This window comes from Cavia porcellus, unplaced genomic scaffold (genome assembly GCF_034190915.1).
Source record: "Cavia porcellus strain 051 isolate PalLab524CR breed Dunkin Hartley unplaced genomic scaffold, mCavPor4.1 scaffold_16, whole genome shotgun sequence".
Lineage (NCBI taxonomy): Eukaryota > Metazoa > Chordata > Mammalia > Rodentia > Caviidae > Cavia > Cavia porcellus.
In genome coordinates this window covers 49,060,438-49,078,548 of record NW_026947499.1, presented here as the reverse complement: position 1 = coordinate 49,078,548, position 18,111 = coordinate 49,060,438, and the positions used below count along the sequence as shown (strand labels likewise).

The window sequence follows — 18,111 nt, the reverse complement described above, 5'->3', positions numbered from 1 at the left end:
ATATTATATTCCTTTTCTAGCAGCCACTAGCTATGTGACCTTGAGTGAGTCCCTTTACCTTACTGTACCATCAATAGTTCCAATGTTAGTATGTCTTTAGGTTCCTTCAGGGAATTAAATAGGTTCATATTTATAAAATGCTTAACCACATGGTAAAATATAGATATTTGCAAAATAATGGAGACTATGAAGCAAACATTTCTAACTCATTCTCATCTTTGCACAGAAATTAAGTTATCATGGAAGTGACGTGGAATCATCACCCAAACAAGGAGTGCATGTGGAGCTACGTAGGAACAGGCTGGGCTGTTAAACATTCTCCTGATGGGAGGTGAACAAACCTTAACATCAAAAGCAGGAGAAGGTTTTCCCATTGAGCCAGGCTTAATTTTCATTCCCTTAAAGTTTCCACAGATTAGCACCTAGTTAACAAGCAGAAAAGTTAGGTAATATAAGTAACTTAAAATTCGTTTATTCAGCTATCATTCATTCATCAAACATTATTTGTTAAGAAGTTATTATGAAGTAGACTCAAAATAAAATAATATTTCTGCTGCCATGAAGTTGTGGAGATTGACTAAATATATATTAACATTTATGACAATAGATTTACAATTACTAAAATACTCATATTTACTAAACATGATTATATAAATATTTGTGCTCATATTAACAAAATATTTATGCTAGTTCTGTTTAAATAAGTTGTCAACTTTTGTTTGTTTTGAGGCAGGATCTCACTATGTAGTGTAGGCTGGCCACAAACTCAGCAATCCTCCTGCCTCAGCCTCCCAAGTGCTGGGATTACAGGCATGTGCCACCATGGCCAGCAGGCAATTTTTGCTTATATGTATTTTAATGGTTGATCAGGTAATATATTAAACATGGTAAGTTGGAAACATAAACTGAAGCATTATAGAAAGATACACTGCAGTTTCCTTCAACTTTTCCCTTATCTGCCCCATTTTACCTCTCCTTTCCTATGAAATAACCACTTTTGTGCATATTGTATTAATTTTCTTTAGAATTTCTTCTTATTCTTAATTCTGTGAACTCAAGAACTCTTTAAAATATGTTTGTGAAGAGTAAACTTCTTGCCAAGTAGTTGTCCAGTAGACTAAATAAAGTAACAAGGAGCTTAACCTGTAATTTCCACTGTGAGGCAAATCTAAGAAAGTTCCCTATAACTTAAGAGAGAAAGTCCTCTCTTTGTACATTTCATAATTTTTTCATTAAAAAAAAAACTGTAAGCAGGTGTGGTGGTGTATACCTGTAATCCAGCACTCTAGAAGTCTGAGACAAAAGAGGTGAGCTTGAGCCGAGGCCAGGAAAGTTAGTGACTTAGCATTACCCTATCTCAAAATAAAAAAAGAATGAGAATATGCAAAGGCCCTGGGGTCTAAAACAGTGCTGGATATGTAGTTTAATGTGAAGACTCTGGCTTCAGTCTTCATTACTGGCACAAAACAAACAAACAAACAAACAAAAAACCTGTAAGCTCTCACCCTGATCAGTTAATAGCAGTTTTTCCTCAGTGAATGGCTATTTAAACAAATAAACAAACAAAAAAAAAAACATAATGAAGCTTCTTTGCAAGTAGCTTCGCTCAAGTTTTTATTGCTATTTTTAACTGTTTTCTAGCCACATTACTCCTTCCCTTATCCCTGAAATAATCATAAGAACTATTGATGGTTTGGTTTTACTCATCTGACTAAATGGGGTCCAGCTCTTTGAATTCTGTGAGGTCAGGTACCGTTTCTGTCTGTCCATATCCTTCATAGATATCCAGGCCCGTTCGGCTTCTCCACTGTTCAGTCACCTCAGGGTTAATTGGTTCCCCAGCACTCACACAGTGCTTTAAACTTTTGAATTTCCAGCTTCTCAGAAAACAGATGATAAGTTAGGTTTAGGAGGAAAATGTATATAAAAGTAAAAATAAAAGCTTATTTTTAATACAAAATAAACTAATCACTCTAATATAAAATGATACATAAACTTTCCTTTTTTGTTTTGTTTTCTTTTCTTTTGGTTTTGTTTTTTTTGTGTGTGTATGTATGGGGAGGCATAATTTGTTGAAAAGAAAAGCCATGTGGTCTTTAGGGAAGATATCGCATAATAGTATCTTAAATAAGCAATTAAAAATTCCCTCACAGAGACTAGAAGTATTGAGTGTTTTGAGTAAGGAAAAGTTTTTTTTCAGATGACCAATTCACCCTTTCAAATAAAATTGGTAATAAGTTTTAAAGCATACATCTTTTTAATGTTTGCTCAGATAGAGTTCCAAGCAACTTTTCTACTATATCAGCTCGGGTAACAGCCATCATTCAAAAGATTAAATACCTTCTTAGCCCTACCCACTGGGCTCAGAGCTATAAACATAACTGAACTCTTCATTTCCTCTCTGCACCTGGAGGGCCTGCCTGAACACAGTGACCCTCATTTACAGCACTCAGCAAGGAGAGGGGAAAAAGGAAGCCGTGACCAAATCATGTACCCCCTGGTCAGGCACTCCGCTTTGAGGCTGACAGTTCTTTTTCTTCCTGTCTTCCTCTTCTTCTCCCCTCCCGTACGAATTGTCTGCTTACTAATATTTCTTACCTTTTCATATCATTCTGGACAAGCATTCGATATGCAGTTGGTGCTGAACAAAAGACTGTGATGGGAAATTCAGATAGTGTCTGGAATTTAGAAAAAGCAGACTCTTGATCTTCCTACAACTTTAAGAAGGGTTTAAATATCTGTACTGTAATAGGTACAGCAGAATGTAAACATCCTTTATTTTAATGTAGCTTCACTCACTTTTTTAATCTATCTTTTCAGGCTTATTGACTTTCTGGATATGAAACCTCTTAAGTTATGGTAACTATTCCGATTTCTGCAAGTTCCTTTATTTCACCACTTTGTCAGTGACACTGCTAATGCATCTCTAAATATGGGCCTCCTGTGCTTTGCCTTACTTGTATGATGGAAGCTGGTTCAAAACGAGGCAAATAATGGGCAAATACGCAGGATCCTTGGATCCATGGAGAGAAAACACTGCTCCATGCAGACTTTGCCCAGCCTGTGTCTGAGGTATTCCACATCACATCTGAAGGTGTCAAATCCAGCCAATACCTGGGAAAACAAAGTATATCCTTGATGTATAAATACGTGAATTTTTAGGCTTTTGATATGTATAAATGTATGTAAAAATTTGTTAAATCTATAGGAAAACAAATTTAAAAGGCCAGTATATAATTTATTCTCTTTGCACTTCTGACACATCAAGCTGCAGCTCTATGGAAATACCTTCCATTTACAGATAATCCTAAACCAAAACTGCTGTGAGTATGTCCAATCATCTTAGGGAGTCCAGTTGTTCCACTGGTAAAGTAAATGGCCATCATCTCATTGTGTTTAGTCTTCACACAGCTGTGGTTGTCACTGGCACACCTACAAAGAGAAAGCTACAATGACTGCATATTAAACACAGCATCAGAGACTATTAACATTAAACAGGATTAGTGAAACCCCTGGTTGGATCTCTTCTTATAAATCAGGCTCCAGTGAATTGTATTAAATCCAAGTGCTCTCTCCATTGCTTTTAAAATACTTTCTAGAATCAATATAAATTTTGCCATCAAAAGCCCTTTTATCATAGTTGATTACTATATGTTAAAGAAGGACTGAATCATTTATAAAAACTCAATAGGTGTATCATACCTACAGCAGAGCGAGGATTTTATGATCTTATAATCATGGATATATAAATAACTTTCCTTTCCTCTCCATTGTAAAATGCTTTAAAATAAGCTTTTTTAAAAATTGGTATGCTAATACAGATCATGGGTAATGACTAGGATCTGCAAACTATATAACACAGGCCAAATCTAGCTAATCTCCTCCTGTCTTTATAAATAGTTTTGTTTTGTTTTGGACTTTGAGACAGGGTCTCACTATGTAGCCCAGGCTAGTCTCAAACTCTGTATGTATCCTGGATTAATCTCAAATTGACAACTTTCTTGCTCCACCCTTCTGAGTGCTGGAATTACAGATGTGTGCTCCATGATAGTAAATGAAATTTTGCTGGCACAGAACCATGAGCATTGGTTGGTATATTATTTGTGGTAACTTTCATACTATATAGCAGTGTTGAGTGTTGTAGCAGAGACTGTATGGCCTGCACAGGCTTAAATATTGAAGCCCCTGTGCCTTTTATAGAAAATGTTTGCTAGTTCCTTAAAGGATGGTTGTTTTTGTTTCCCATGAAAATAGTCTACAAAAGAATATAAGCATCCATCCAGAGAATGAGGACTCCATAGAAGAGAAAGAAAACCTATTAGTTCCAGAAAATAACTGGGCTTCTAAAAAGCCTCACATTGGAGCAGGTGAGAGAAAGTAAACTCTGCACACATACACATCAGGTATCTATGAAACACACAGATTTATTTAAGAGTATCAGGTTGAGACTGAATGAACAGAAACATCCCGATCATGAGAAATAGAAAATGTGTTTTCGAAGCCTAGTAAATCTAGGTCATCTTGAGTCCATGATTCCACAATTATATTCCTTAAAAACTATGCCTATAGCTGTGTACTTATTTCCATAACAGAACTTGGTTACCTTCAAGATCTAAGGCGGGACTATTTCACAGCTGTCTTAACTACTAGAAATAGTAAATATAGACATTAGGAGTGTGGGTTCAGAAACCAGATTGCTTGGGGCTGAAATCCAGCCTGGCAGATACAAGCATTTGACCTTATTCATCTGTGTAATTATAGTATTTACAACCTAGGTAATTGAGAGAATTTGAGTTCATATATCTGAAGTGTTTGGAACAGCTTCTGGCACATAACCAGTACCATATAAATGTTAGCTGTTTTTGCAATTATACTATTATTTTTATTAGAACAGTACTTGACCTTTGGTAAGAACTCAATTAATATTAGCTGTTATAAAGTAGGTATGAACAAGTCCATAGTTGCAAGCCTTGCTCACAAATACTAGAGTAAAAAGGTAGGAAACTCATTCTAGAAAGGGAATTTACTTCCAAGATAATGCCAAGACATAACCAGGGCCTGGCTAGAGTTTCAAATGGCCACCAGAAGCACACCACATCAGGGACAGAACAACAGTGGAATTAACTTTTATAGTTGCATTACCATTAAGTGCTCTTTTTATTATAATCTGTTGTAAACAAGGGAAAGATAGACTCTTCACAGAAGGACTGATTGTGTTTAATTTCCTTGGGAGATGATAGCAGCTCCATGGTTGAATTTATTCCCCTCATCCCAGATAGAGCCCTCTTTAGAGATTCCCTTGGGTGAAAAGAGCTGCCTTAGTTTTCAAGGACACACATAGCCAATAACTAATTAATGTGAATAAAGGCCAGAACCCTCTGGTTTTAGTACTGATTAGCTTTAAAAAATTGTCCAGGCCAGGCACGGTGGCACACAGTCATAATCCTAGCACTTGTGAGGCTGAGACAGAAAGATCACTGTGAGTTTAAGGCCAGACTGAGCTACATAGTGAGTTCAGGGCCCCCCAGAACTATATAGTGAGACTCTGTAAATAAATAAATAAATAAATAAATAAATAAATAAATAAATGTTGTCCAAATTCCCGAGAACCCTGTGGATTGGTAGAGAGTTTTATAAGAAATGTATTGCACATTATTTCTTTGCTCAATCCCACATTTTTTCCTTTCCTTTAAAAGGGTCGATTCCAAGAAAACTTGTTAATAAACTTCTTGGATACCAATCTCCATCTCACGGACTATTCCTGGGGATCTCAACCTAAAGAATACACCTCAAGCCCCTACCCTACTTTAGAACTTAACACTATTAGTAAAACAATAATCACCAACTTTCCATTTGTCTGTTTTAATTTGCATTTATTTCACTCCCATCAGGTTGAATATTTTTTATTATTGCCTTTCTTTTTGGGAAGCTGTTCTACAATTAAGATTACTCACTTCATCATCTCGTTGAGGTTCTCCCACCCCTCTCTGGAGTTCTGAGACACAACGAGCTTGGAGTGCAGGTTTTCACATTTGGATGCAATAGTATCTACTACTGGAGCTAAAAGATCATCAGTAATAATGCACTTTGCTTTTGAAGACTGTAGTCTGTAGAGGATGTCTTTCTGGGTCAGTTGGGTGGTTCCTGGAATTAAAATTGTCCCTAAAGGAGAAAAAAATTGTAGTTAGAAAAATGTTGATCCCCTTCATGTTATACATAGCACATGTTCATTCTGTATTTCTCAGACTAAGTTAATTTACCAGCAGAATATCATTATTCTGTTTTTGCCTTTGAAGGGGTGTCAACCCCTTCAACTCTTGCCCTAATATAAAAAGTTATTAAAAGTTGGATAATCATCCTCTATTTATTGGAAGATCATCTGTAATGTTGAACCTGAAGAGAGGTTTGATTGAAAAGTGATATTACCCAACATTTATTGAATACTTGAATACCCGGTGCTATTCTAAGTAGCATTTAATGGTTCAGGGGTTGAATGCTGCAGCCTGACTTCAGAAATGGATAGTTAACCACTTCAGTCCAGTACTTATTACAGTGTACATAGTTATTTCCTGTTTTTTCCCAAGGAGAAGGTTTGAGGCATAGATCTTTTCTGTGGTTCTCTTCTTACTGCTTTAGAGTATACTGTAAGATACCAAGTAACGGTTAAAAGTGTCCTTCAGCTCAGCCTTAAACAAGCTACTTCATTCTCTAAGCCTCAGCTTCTATTTCTGTAAAATAGATTATAATTATACTACTTGATTTATATGATATTTATGTATGTAAAGAATTGACAATAGAATTTGATAAATATGAGCTATTATTTTTTCAAAAGATGAACAGGCTTTAAATATTCAAGTGTGTGTGTGTGTATGTGTGTGTGTGTTGTGTGTGTGTGTGTGTGTGTGTGTGTGTGTGTATGTGTGTGTGTGTGTGTGTATTTTAGGGTCAGAGTGATTCCATACATTATAAGAACTTCCTAAAAGTTTTCAACGGAGCATTAGCTTTCTGTCATAAATATTACTTAAAGTAAGGGACCAACTTAGTAGGAATTAGTACCTGTTAAATAATTACATGCTGAGATTTTTCTTATAATGAGATTTGGTATGAATCCTCCAAACCCTCCAAGTTCCCTGCCTCAAATCCCTCTTACCATACCCACATTTACCTGAAGGTAGCTTGTATCCAGAATGACACATTAACCATGACTTTGCCTTCTTTTTCCTGTTATCTACTTATATTATATGAACAACTGAAGTTCTAATGGTTTCTTTAGCTATTGCTTCTGTAAGGGAACAGACTGATTAGCCAGCAGCCTTTTTCTCTGATCTTTTGTTCTGAAGCCATGGGGTCGCTCATCTTTGACTTTTTCACGTGTCTGTCCCCTTTGACCATTCTCTTTGAACACACAGCTTTCTTGTGCCCCTTAAATTTGGTTTACTAACCTGTTCGCAAACAAGCCACATTTGCAAGCCACCACTCTGGAATCTTGGGTAGAATCACAATTACTGGATCTCCCCTCTTCAGGGAACAAGCTTCTGTAAGTACGTTGGCAAACTTCCTGGATAACGATCCCAGTTCCTCAAAACTCCACCTCACCTCTTCTCCTTTTCCATTTATCCACCAGAACGCTGGATTGGAAGGTCTCTTTCCAGCCTGAGGAGAGACAAACCAATCATGAACTTAGAGACTGTTGTACAGTAAAATTCTATTTCAACAAACTTAATGAAATATGTTCTTCTGGAGAAAATTTATAAATCATTATATGAGATGTATGTATAGTTTATGTGAATAGAATTCTGGGGTCCTTATTTTTAGAATTGGGGAATCACGTTATTTTTTTCTAGCGCTTATCATTTAGCCTGATGGTTTTTCCTTCCAAAAAGTTACGATTCTTACATCCCTTTATATTTCTTTCAGTGCTATATCTAATGCTTCATTTCCTACCATTTCTGACTCTTAGAGTCACTTTTCACTCCACCTCTTTTTGCTTAAAAAAATCAACCTAAAATTACATTTATACAACCCAGGCTTTCTCACCCAACCACAGGACTACTGACATTGTATACCAAATAATTCTTTATTTTATCCTTTTTAGGATTTTTAGCAGCATCATTGGTTTCTACCCATTAGATGCCTGTAGCAACTATCCCTTCTACCTTTTATTCCCTCATGGCAACAAAATATCTCAGGCATTTAAAATGCCCCATGGGATAAAATTGCTCCCAGCTGAGAAACTGCAGTCTGACTAGCTTTTGTCCATACCTTTTCCATATTGGTCCACTGGTCCAGGACATCTTCAGCAAAATTGAAGTATTCTGGAATCTCCAGTTTGAAGTTCTGTTTCATAGACTCATAGCTGGAAAAATTCTGGGGAGTTGCTCTGCGGTAATCTTTATGCAAAGCTCTCACAGAACCAGAAATTGCCAGGTACTGAAAACACCTTGCACGAAATATCTCCATGGCAACAAGAGCTAGCATTAGTTTTGTTGGATCTTTTAGAATTCAGAATTTCCATGGAAATTAACTCATCTAAAAGACAAGCAAAAAAGATATGCATTCACTTCTGTCCTAGAAGTACCCATATTCCAAAGCAATTGCATTATTATTATTATTATTAAATATCATAATCATCATAACATCATTTTCTGAATACCCCCTATTTTCCAAACATTCAACTTCATGTTTTACAGATATTTTTCATTAAATCTTGAAACTATAAAGGGGTAATGTCATTAATTTACAGATAGAGCAAACAATAAAGGTTTGGATTGGACTTAAACCCAGAACTATATGATCCTAGCTCATTCTCCTGACTCTGTACTATGCACTATTGCTTCTCAGATGCATCTACAGAAATAAATATCTGTGACACCTAGTTAATCTCACTGTTTGCAAAGAGATTTCTTAGTGTCTTTCAAGTGCAGATTTCAAAAGTAATACAGAAATATTAAGGATGGTTCTTCTCAGCAGATAATCTATAAATGAAGAAACTGAGAGTAACCTAGTACCAATTAGGCATGAAAGCACCGTTAAGGTTTATAATCTGTTTACTTTATAGGCCGTGGTTCCCATGCTCCTAATAGGAATCCACACTACCTTCGAGTCCAGGCTTGGGGCCGCATTTGGTAGAGATGTAATAATAGGTCATTAACCTTCAGGGCTTTTGAGGGAAAGCTCCTTGGGGCCACCTAGCTCTTCCAGCTTTGGTGGGAAATCATTTGATCATGATGTCAAGTTTACATGATTATGGTTGTTAAAAATACAGTTCTAAATTAGGCATGATGATGCATATCTGGAATCCTACCTCAGAGGCTGAAGCAAGAGGATTGCAAGCTTGAGACCAGTCTGGGAAATTCTCTTTATATATTTTCAGTATTTCTCCAATTTCCTATAGTGAAACATGTATTACTATCATAATTATTACACTGTAACTTCTAAGTACAATTCTGTCTGTGTAGGGTATAGGACAACTTGGCTATGTAGAAGAATTTCTGGATTCATAAATTACCAACACAATACGTAATTACAGATGTCAGTTCATTTTCTACCCTATGTGAACCTGGGGTTTATCTTTAATAGGGATATACTGACTGCATTGGTTGGTCCTTCTTCTAAGCCTTCTTCTTCATCTTTTTGTGAGGACATAATGATGCATATCTGGAATCCTACCTCAGAGGCTAATGGGTCAGTAATCTGTCTGTCTGTCTGTTTGTTGTCTTGTTATGTAGTATTGCCTTGAACTCACTACATAGCCTAGGCTGACGGTGAACTCACTGCAATCCTCCTGCTTCAACCTCTGGAGTGCTAGGATTATAAATGTGAGCCATCACACCCAGCTCAAATCAGTAATTTTGAGCCCTGTATGATCATGTGGTTTGAGTGTCCTTGTTTTTCATCTGCAGAGAAAGCTGGAGCTCCAGAAAAAGGAAGCAACTCACTTCAATATTTCACATCAGAGGTAATGCTAGAACTCTTGATCTGTCAATGCCCATTTGAATATTTTTACTTCAGTTCAATAAGATTTCAGTGTAATGATTCTCAATCTTGGCTATGCATTTTTTTATTTTAAAGAGGATAAAACAGAATAAAACCTATCAAAACATCCAGTGTAAGTGATACAGGATTTCAAACCATTACAAAATCAACAATAGTTACCTTTTGATGCCTTTTGATGTCTTCAAAATAGCTGCAGAAAACTTCACAGTAAAAATCATACAGAACAGAATAGAATAGAGACAATAAAAACAAAAAAAAGAATACAATAAAGGACTTCAAAACAAGCCAATAGTAAATAAAAAATGGCTACCATAACATATCTTGCTATCTTTGAAATAGCTGCTCCTGCCGTAAGATTTGACATAATCAAAAAAGAGAGAGAGGAAATAAAATCTAACCCAACAAAACAATAGAAATGATGTAAGACTTCCAAATCAAGAACATAGGGAATCAACAATGGCTGCAACCCTCAGAAGGAGATCCCTCAGAACTACACACTACATACCTCTATCCTCTGAACCTATGATCAGACCACTGGCCCTAGACTTGAAATGTTAGTGAAACACCAAAACAGCACAGGCATCCAATTGCATTTTACCTCCCTAGCTATCATATCATCACAGCCTGTGTTGCTCTAGATAAGCTGGTTGCTTATGGGGTGGGAGTGTGTGTGGGGGGTGGGGGATTGGCACTTCTTGTTTGCCAGCCTGCACACTGGAAGGGGCTGGGGTCTGGCTATTCCAGTCCAGTGATGGCCTGCACATGGTGCTGGTTTTCAGACTGGGCTTGCTTGCTTGTGTGGCCCGTTCTCCTGGTTATACATTTAAATCACCAGGAAAAGCTCTTTTAAAAGTTATTATATAAGTTGAAGTTTTGGACTATTTAAATCAGCATCTTTGGGAGTGGGCCATGGGCCTCATAATTTTAAAAAACTTCTCCAGATGAGTCTAAAACATACTCAAAGTTGAGAATAACGCACCTAAAAGTTATGATCTATGATCCAGCAGCATCAGTAACCTGTGAAAACTTGTTCAAAGTACACAATCTTTGCCCCAACTCAGGCTGACTAAATGTTAACAAGACCCACATGTAACTAATATGTATGTTCAAGAGTGAGAAGACTTGTTCTAAAGTGTGTTGATTAAATCTACTAGCCAATCACTGTCATGGAACGAGTGCCCATTTTGGCACTTATGAAATGACCTTTGAATTATTAACTTTTTAAAATTATTAACCTCAATTTTACATTTTACCAGTGGAAAGATTAATAGAACTTTGTGGGAAAGTTGTCACAAAGATTGAAAGTGATATTGCTTGCATAATACTATGATGCATGACGTAATATTCTTTACTAGAACATGTATTGGCAAACTTTGGTAGTAAAGAGCAAGATCTCTTGGGCCTTGTGAGACATATGCAGTCTAGGTCAGAAATATTCAACTCTGCTATAGTCACTGATGATTTATAAATAAATGAGCATGACTTGGATCCCCAAAAGATCTTATTTAGGATACTTAAATTTGAATTTCATAATTTTGTTGTATCAAGAGTTATTGTTCCTTGTTTGACTGTTTTCCATCACTTAAAATGTGAAAACCATTCTTAGTTTGCAGACTATACAAATAGAGGACTGGATTTATCCCATATAGGCTGTAGTTTGCTGATCACACTAGAATGTGTTCTCTATGAGAATAAGGGTTTTTGTCTATTACACTCATGCTGTTATCTCTGGGACCTGTAATACCATTTGGCCCATAGTAGGTATTTAAGAAATACTTGTTATTGTACAATAGATATTGTAATTAAAAAAGGGAAAGAAAGTGCTCAAAAGGAAAAAACAACTAGGGTAGGGGAAAGGAGAAAAGGAAGAAAAGAAAAGATTATATGCATGTAGATATACATATATAAATGTATGTATGTATATGTATACAAGATAAATAACTATACTACTAATCTCTGTTGGTTTATCAAAAAGAATAGTTTGTGCTGTCATTCATTCTTTGATTGATCATTTTTTATGCCTAGATTTTGTTACCTGAACAACTACTTTTAAGATAACAATATACTAACTAGTGTTGATTTCCTACTATTTTTTTGAAATTCTGTATCATTCCTATCCTTTTTTCTGTTTTGCTTTTTAAAATTAAAAAAAATTTAAAAAATAAAAAAAGAAATACTTTTTGAGTGAATAAGTGACCTTTTCAGAAGGCAGAACTTTTGGCCACAGGCTATTTATATAACTCAGGATTGCAGTAAATCTAACAAGCTCCTTTACTGGAGCCTCAGTTATGTGGCTACCTGCACTGTCCACATGTGGTAGTTTATTCAAATTAGTCACACTAGCTGTGTTCCAAATGCTTAATAGCTGTATGTAGCTAGTGGCTACCATTTATTGGTCAGCGCCAACGTAAACTATTCCCATTGTTGATGAAAATTATTTTAAACAGTACTAATTGAAAATAGCTTAGAACTAGACTGATAGGAAACATTAAAATGCAGAAAAATTTAGGGAAATCTTTCCCAAAAAAACAGAATGTTCAGGCTTTAAAGAGAAAAAGACTGCTCTTTAAAACAGATATAAAATCACTATGAGGCCCGGTTTCCTTGGAGATTATGTTGTCAACTTCTAATATATCATTCTGTTTGGCACTGGGATCCCTTCTGTTTGCTAGTAAGTAATAGTCTGCCTGTTTTGCTGCTGTCTTAACAAGATTAGCATTGGGTTTCATTCCACTGAAGAAAGTGGGTAACAACAAATTTTTAAATATAATCTTTTTCTCCTTTTTTTGCATAATGTCTTCATATAATTTAAAAAAATATGTACAGTGGAAAATCTGCGTCTACTCCCAGACTTAAACTTCCTAGTTTCATCCTATTCCCTCCATCCAGCAAATCAATATGATGTTTTATATGCATGTTTTCAGGCTTTTAAAATGTGCTTTCAACTGGAGTGGTGGAACACACTGTAATCCCAGCACTCAGGAGGCTGAGGTAGGAGAATTACCACAAGTTTGAAGCCAGCATAAATTACAGAGCAAGACCCAGTTTCAAAAAAATTAAAGAATAATAAATAAATAAATAACCAATGTGTAAGGTATTCTTCCAGGTATGAACTCTGCAAGTTAAAATGTTCTTTCACACAAATGTGATCACAGATTCTTATTTCTCACCAATTCTCTGGAATGGGTAGCCTTGAATTCATATTACTGTGTCCACTAAGAACATTCTTTAATAATATGTTTTTGGAAGACTTTTCATGTTAGTACATAGAATTCTTCTTTGAATTTTAAAATAGTTACTCTGCCAGCTGCACTGAACTTTCTTTAATCCAACCCCCTATCAATGATCACTCCAGTTGTCTTTAAATTTTTTTTCCCTTTTTGAGAAAGGATCTCACTATGCGGTTCAGGCTGGCCTTGGGCTCACTTTGTAGCCCAGGCTGGTCTCAAACTTGCAACAATCTGCCTGCCTCAGCCTCCCAAGTGCTGGGATTGCAGGAGTGTGCCACCATACCCTGCTTATCTTTAAATTTTTTTTTCCTGAAGGCTCATGTATCAGATTATCTTTAAATTTTTACAGTTTAGAAAATTTGAAACTATTTTCTTCAAAATAAATGTCATGATTCTTTTTTCTCATCACTATATAAACAAATAGCATTTAAACATAGTTAAGTACAACTTTGAATTTCTGATACTATTAAAATATGTAAGAATTTGAACTAACTTTAACAAATAACTTTGGGCATTGCACTTCTTTCTTGGTTGGTTAGCAGGATTCATTTATTTATTCAACAAATATCAAATGCCTATTATGAAAGGTTTCAAACCATAAAGGATATATAGAGGAATGAAAAAGACAAGTTAGGCAAAAAATAAGTGTGATGTTACACAAAAAGCAAAGAGGGTAATGAGAAAGAGCAAGCTATTTTACAAATTCTTTCTGGGAATGAGAAATTTTTGTTGAGATCCAACAAGGGGCTTCACTGTGGTAGATATTTCACATTGATTTATTATTATTTTCACATTTCATACAAGGAAACACATTGAAAAGCACGCATATTTCTACAATGGACAGTGCATTCAATTGCTCATCAGATATTTTCTGAGCACTTACTATGTATATTAAATACTTAATGCTGAAACTAAAAAGAAAGAAAACATTATTTGGTGTAAACACACTGTCTGCTAATACTGTGTAAAATCAGAATTCAGTATGTTTTCTTCCATAAGCCTAACATAAAACTCTCCTCCATGATCAGAATCCTTCAAATACACATTGAAAAGAAAATTGAAATCTGTATAACTTGTACCCTGTCTCTGCTTTTTTTTTCTCCTTAAATAAAATTTTAAAAAAAAGAATACTTTTTGCTATGTCACTAAAATTAATGTTGAAAAAGACAGTACATTCTGCATCCCTGAAATAAATATGATATTTTTCGATCAGATCACTAGCATTATGTTGTTTAAAATAAAAATGAATATGGTCTTCAAAAAAAAAAAAAGAAAAGAAAAGAAAAGAAAATTGACCATTCAGTGCTTAACATCAACTTAACTATTCTGTTCTACCAAAAATAAAGTTTTAACATCCTCTTCTGAAAACCATAATATTGTCTTCTCACCAATGAAGCTCAGTTCCACCTTTTCAACAGTCTTAAATTCTATGTAGATAGGAGAACTGAGATAATTTTCCCTGGAGAATACATATTTTTATACTGAGCCACAGAAATATTACTAAGGAAAATTCTTCTAAGAAAAATCATAACCACTGACTGGTCAAATGGTCATTTGAAAGTATTTACAGTCTTATAAGAAATACAGGCTATATATCCATATAAACAGTGATGTCAAGGGTCTTTAACCTCCTCACATTTCCAAAATAGTCCTCCTTAATAGCCCAAACTAACTCAAGTAATAACAGTTGTTTGATATGTATAGCCTCAAAGCAAGGTAAAGCCCCTGCTGTTCTTCATTAAGACTCAACAAGACCCTACCTTAAGCCACCTCCATACCCAGTGTTTGGAGCTGCTCTTCTATGAAAAGTGGCTGCTCCCAGGTTATTTTCTTAGGTTTTTATATCTATCTGTTTCTCAAAGTTTCCTAGAGATGTTTGCGAATCTTCTGAATGATGCAGACTGCCACTGAGCACAGTGGGAGCTAAGCAGACAGACAGTTCAGTGAAAAACTCAGCCGATACTCAGATGCAGTTACACTTTCTTCTAAAACATTTTATCAAGTAAACATATGCACATAGCTTTCAAAAAAATCAAATAGCATGAAAAGACTTAATATGAAAACTCAGCTACTATGCTACAGCTATAGCCTTTTATATTATGCATACTTCTCATTCCTTACTAAATGAAATATTACACAGTAACAGAGAATCCTGACAGAAAATTCTTCATTACCCATTACTTCTGTGAGGTCATTTGTTAAAAATTTGTTTCCTTTATTTCCTTGTTTTTTTCTTTGCTCAAAAAAGAAAATGCCTTTGTGAGGACAGCAAATATTACACAAGAGAGAAATGGTACTCACTAAAGTTTCAAATTCCACGCTGGATGTGACAATAGGTCTGTTTAGTCGAAGAGCAGCACTATATCTTGATTTTTCACCTTTGCTTTCGTCTTAGAAGTAGCTAGAAGACAGAGAAGTAGTCTGACAATCAGAAGGTGCAAGACTGGCCCAGAGTGCCTTTCTTTGATTGGTGAAACTTTCTGGAGGGAGGAGCAGGAGCTCTAGGCTACACACTGAATATTTACATAATCCTTGGCAGACAATCCTTTTTATAAGTAATGACTGACATACACAGCAAGCTTTTAACAGGCTAGAAAAACAACTTTTTTTAACAGGAAGGAAAGTGTAGTAAGAGTTACTGGAAAGGTTAGTCTGGTGAAGGGGTAAAGGAATTATTCAGGAGAAGGAGTGGACAGATACAATAAGACACAGGAGTGTTTTGAAATAGAAGACAAAACAAAAAATGGAATTTGAGGGGTAGGTGTAAATTGAACTAGATTTCATCCAATTGGTTGTCTTGAACTGGTCAGGATTAAACATAAACACTTTCAGGACATTCTTGCCTGAATCCTTCAGTGCTTCTTAGCTCATGCAAGTCCTTACCTAAACTACAGGGAGCTGTGTGACTTGGCACTGGCTCCTCTGTGACCTATAATAGCCCATGCTTTCTCTATGCTATCCTACTGCAACCACCCAAACCCCTTGCTTTTTCTCAAATATGCAATGCATGTTCCAGCCTTGGGCCTTTTGAGCTTCTACTACCTATGACTCTTCCCTCAGATATTGTTATGGTTTATATCCAGATGTCCCCCCCCCAAAAAAACTTTATCCACTCATAGTAAGTGGGGCCTTGGGGAGGTGATTGGATCATGACAATTTGACCACTCATCAGTGGGTTAGGAATTTATAGCTAAATGCGAATTGGAAGATAAAACCTGATTGGAGGAGGTGGGTCACTAGAAGAATGTTCTGGAAGAGTATATTTCTCCCCTCATCCTTTGATCTCTGTCTCTGTCTCTGTCTCTTGTTCTCTCTCTCTCTCTCTCTCTCTCTCTTTCTTGCTCTCGCTCTTGCTCTTTGCCCTTCCTGCAACCATGTCATGATCTCTGTCTTCTACCATGCTGTCCTACTTTGGAGCCACAGACTCTATACTGAAACTTTTACACACTGTCAGCCAAATAAACCTTTTCCTTACAGTTGTGAATGCTGGGTATTGTGTCTGAGCCAAGAGAATAATTAAGACAGATATTTTGGACAAATCCTTCATTTCATGAGGTATCCTATCAAAGAGGTCTTCATTACCATCTTTTTCTAAACTAGCAATTTTTTGTTTAACTTGTTTTAATTTTTTGTTCTACCAGTTTGAGTGTAATAGCATGATTTACGGATGTATCACTATTGCCTATATTGGTAAATTGCAGGCATTCAACACATATTTGATAATCACATAAAAAATGATTCTCCCAGTTACATCACCTAGAAACTGAATTCAATTTCTTGTAAACAAAAAGAGAAGAATTTATTGTTCTAGGAGTTTTTTTATTTATCATTGATTCCTTGGGATTTTCTGTGTAATCAGATTATCTACCAGTGGAAACAGTTTTATTTCTTCCTTTCAAGACCATATGCATTTTTTTGCCTATTGCATTGGCTGGCACCAGCACTATGTTGACTAAGCGTAGTGAGAACAGAGATCATTGCCTTGCTCCTGATATTAGAGGAAAAGCAGTTAGACTTTGAAATAAACTCAATGTTAGCAGTAGGGTGTTTGTTTTAAAGTTGCTCTTTATCAAGCTGAGAAAGTTTTTGTCTATTCCAATTTTTTCTGAAACTTTACCACTTACAGGTCTTGAAGTTTGGCAAATTTTTCTGCATTGATTAATATAATCATGTGATTTTTCTCCATCGCTTTGTTAGTAAGATTGATTATATTAATTAGTTTTTTAGTACTGAGCCAGATTTGCTTTCCTAGAATAAACTCCACTTGGTGCTTTTATATAATTCTTGTTATAATTGCTGAATTCTGTTGTTTATGTCTTCTCAAATTTGAAAACTTTCAGCCATTATTTCACAGAATTGTTTTTCAGTCCCTCTGTTAGATCTCTACTAGTCTCACAGCTGCTCTTCTCCCACCCATCTCAGTTCTTTCTGTTGTTATCTGGAAAATTTCTATTGTTCTATTCCAGTTCAGTAATTTTTTTCTTTTATTCTTTCCATTCTGATACAGAACCCATTAACTGAGATAAGAAAAAAAAAATAGTTTTTCCTACCCTCACACACCACACTCAGCACAATGCTTCTGATACTATACATGTGGAATATTTTCCCAAATCATCAAGAAGTTCTCTAGGGGCTGGGGACTTAGGTCAGCGGCATAAGCGCCTGCCTTGCAAGTAGGCAGTCGTTAGTTCGATCCCCGGTACCAATAAAAAAGAAAAAGACGGGGGCTGGGGATTTAGCTCAGCGGCATAAGCGCCTGCCTTGCAAGCAGGCAGTCGTGAGTTCGATCTCCGGTACCGATAAAAAGGAAAAAGACAAAAAAAAAAAAAAAAAAAAAAAAAGACAAAAAAAAAGAAGTTCTCTAGCAGACACCAGCTGAGTGTCT

At 35.9% G+C, this 18,111-nt stretch overlaps 1 protein-coding gene across 4 annotated transcripts in view; it reads right to left on the bottom strand.

Moving 5' to 3' along the window:
• Acsm3 (acyl-CoA synthetase medium chain family member 3) overlaps positions 1-15,704 on the bottom strand; it is a 31,332-nt gene extending 15,628 nt beyond the window's left edge. For 2 of the 4 annotated variants that reach the window (XM_003478189.4, XM_013141921.3), the window contains exons 1-9: positions 15,528-15,704; positions 8,263-8,529; positions 7,443-7,653; positions 5,955-6,162; positions 3,289-3,432; positions 2,958-3,114; positions 2,599-2,678; positions 1,754-1,877; positions 342-422 (exon numbers count right to left, since the gene is read on the bottom strand). In XM_003478189.4, the coding sequence (XP_003478237.1) occupies positions 342-422; positions 1,754-1,877; positions 2,599-2,678; positions 2,958-3,114; positions 3,289-3,432; positions 5,955-6,162; positions 7,443-7,653; positions 8,263-8,478 (1,221 nt within the window). In that variant the 5' untranslated portion in view covers positions 8,479-8,529; positions 15,528-15,704. Of the gene's footprint in view, positions 1-341; positions 423-1,753; positions 1,878-2,598; positions 2,679-2,957; positions 3,115-3,288; positions 3,433-5,954; positions 6,163-7,442; positions 7,654-8,262; positions 8,530-9,304; positions 9,389-15,527 lie in introns of all 4 variants that reach the window. The other 2 variants (XM_063226633.1, XM_013141922.3) reach the window with 2 other exon arrangements.
• Positions 15,705-18,111: the final 2,407 nt, after the last annotated feature.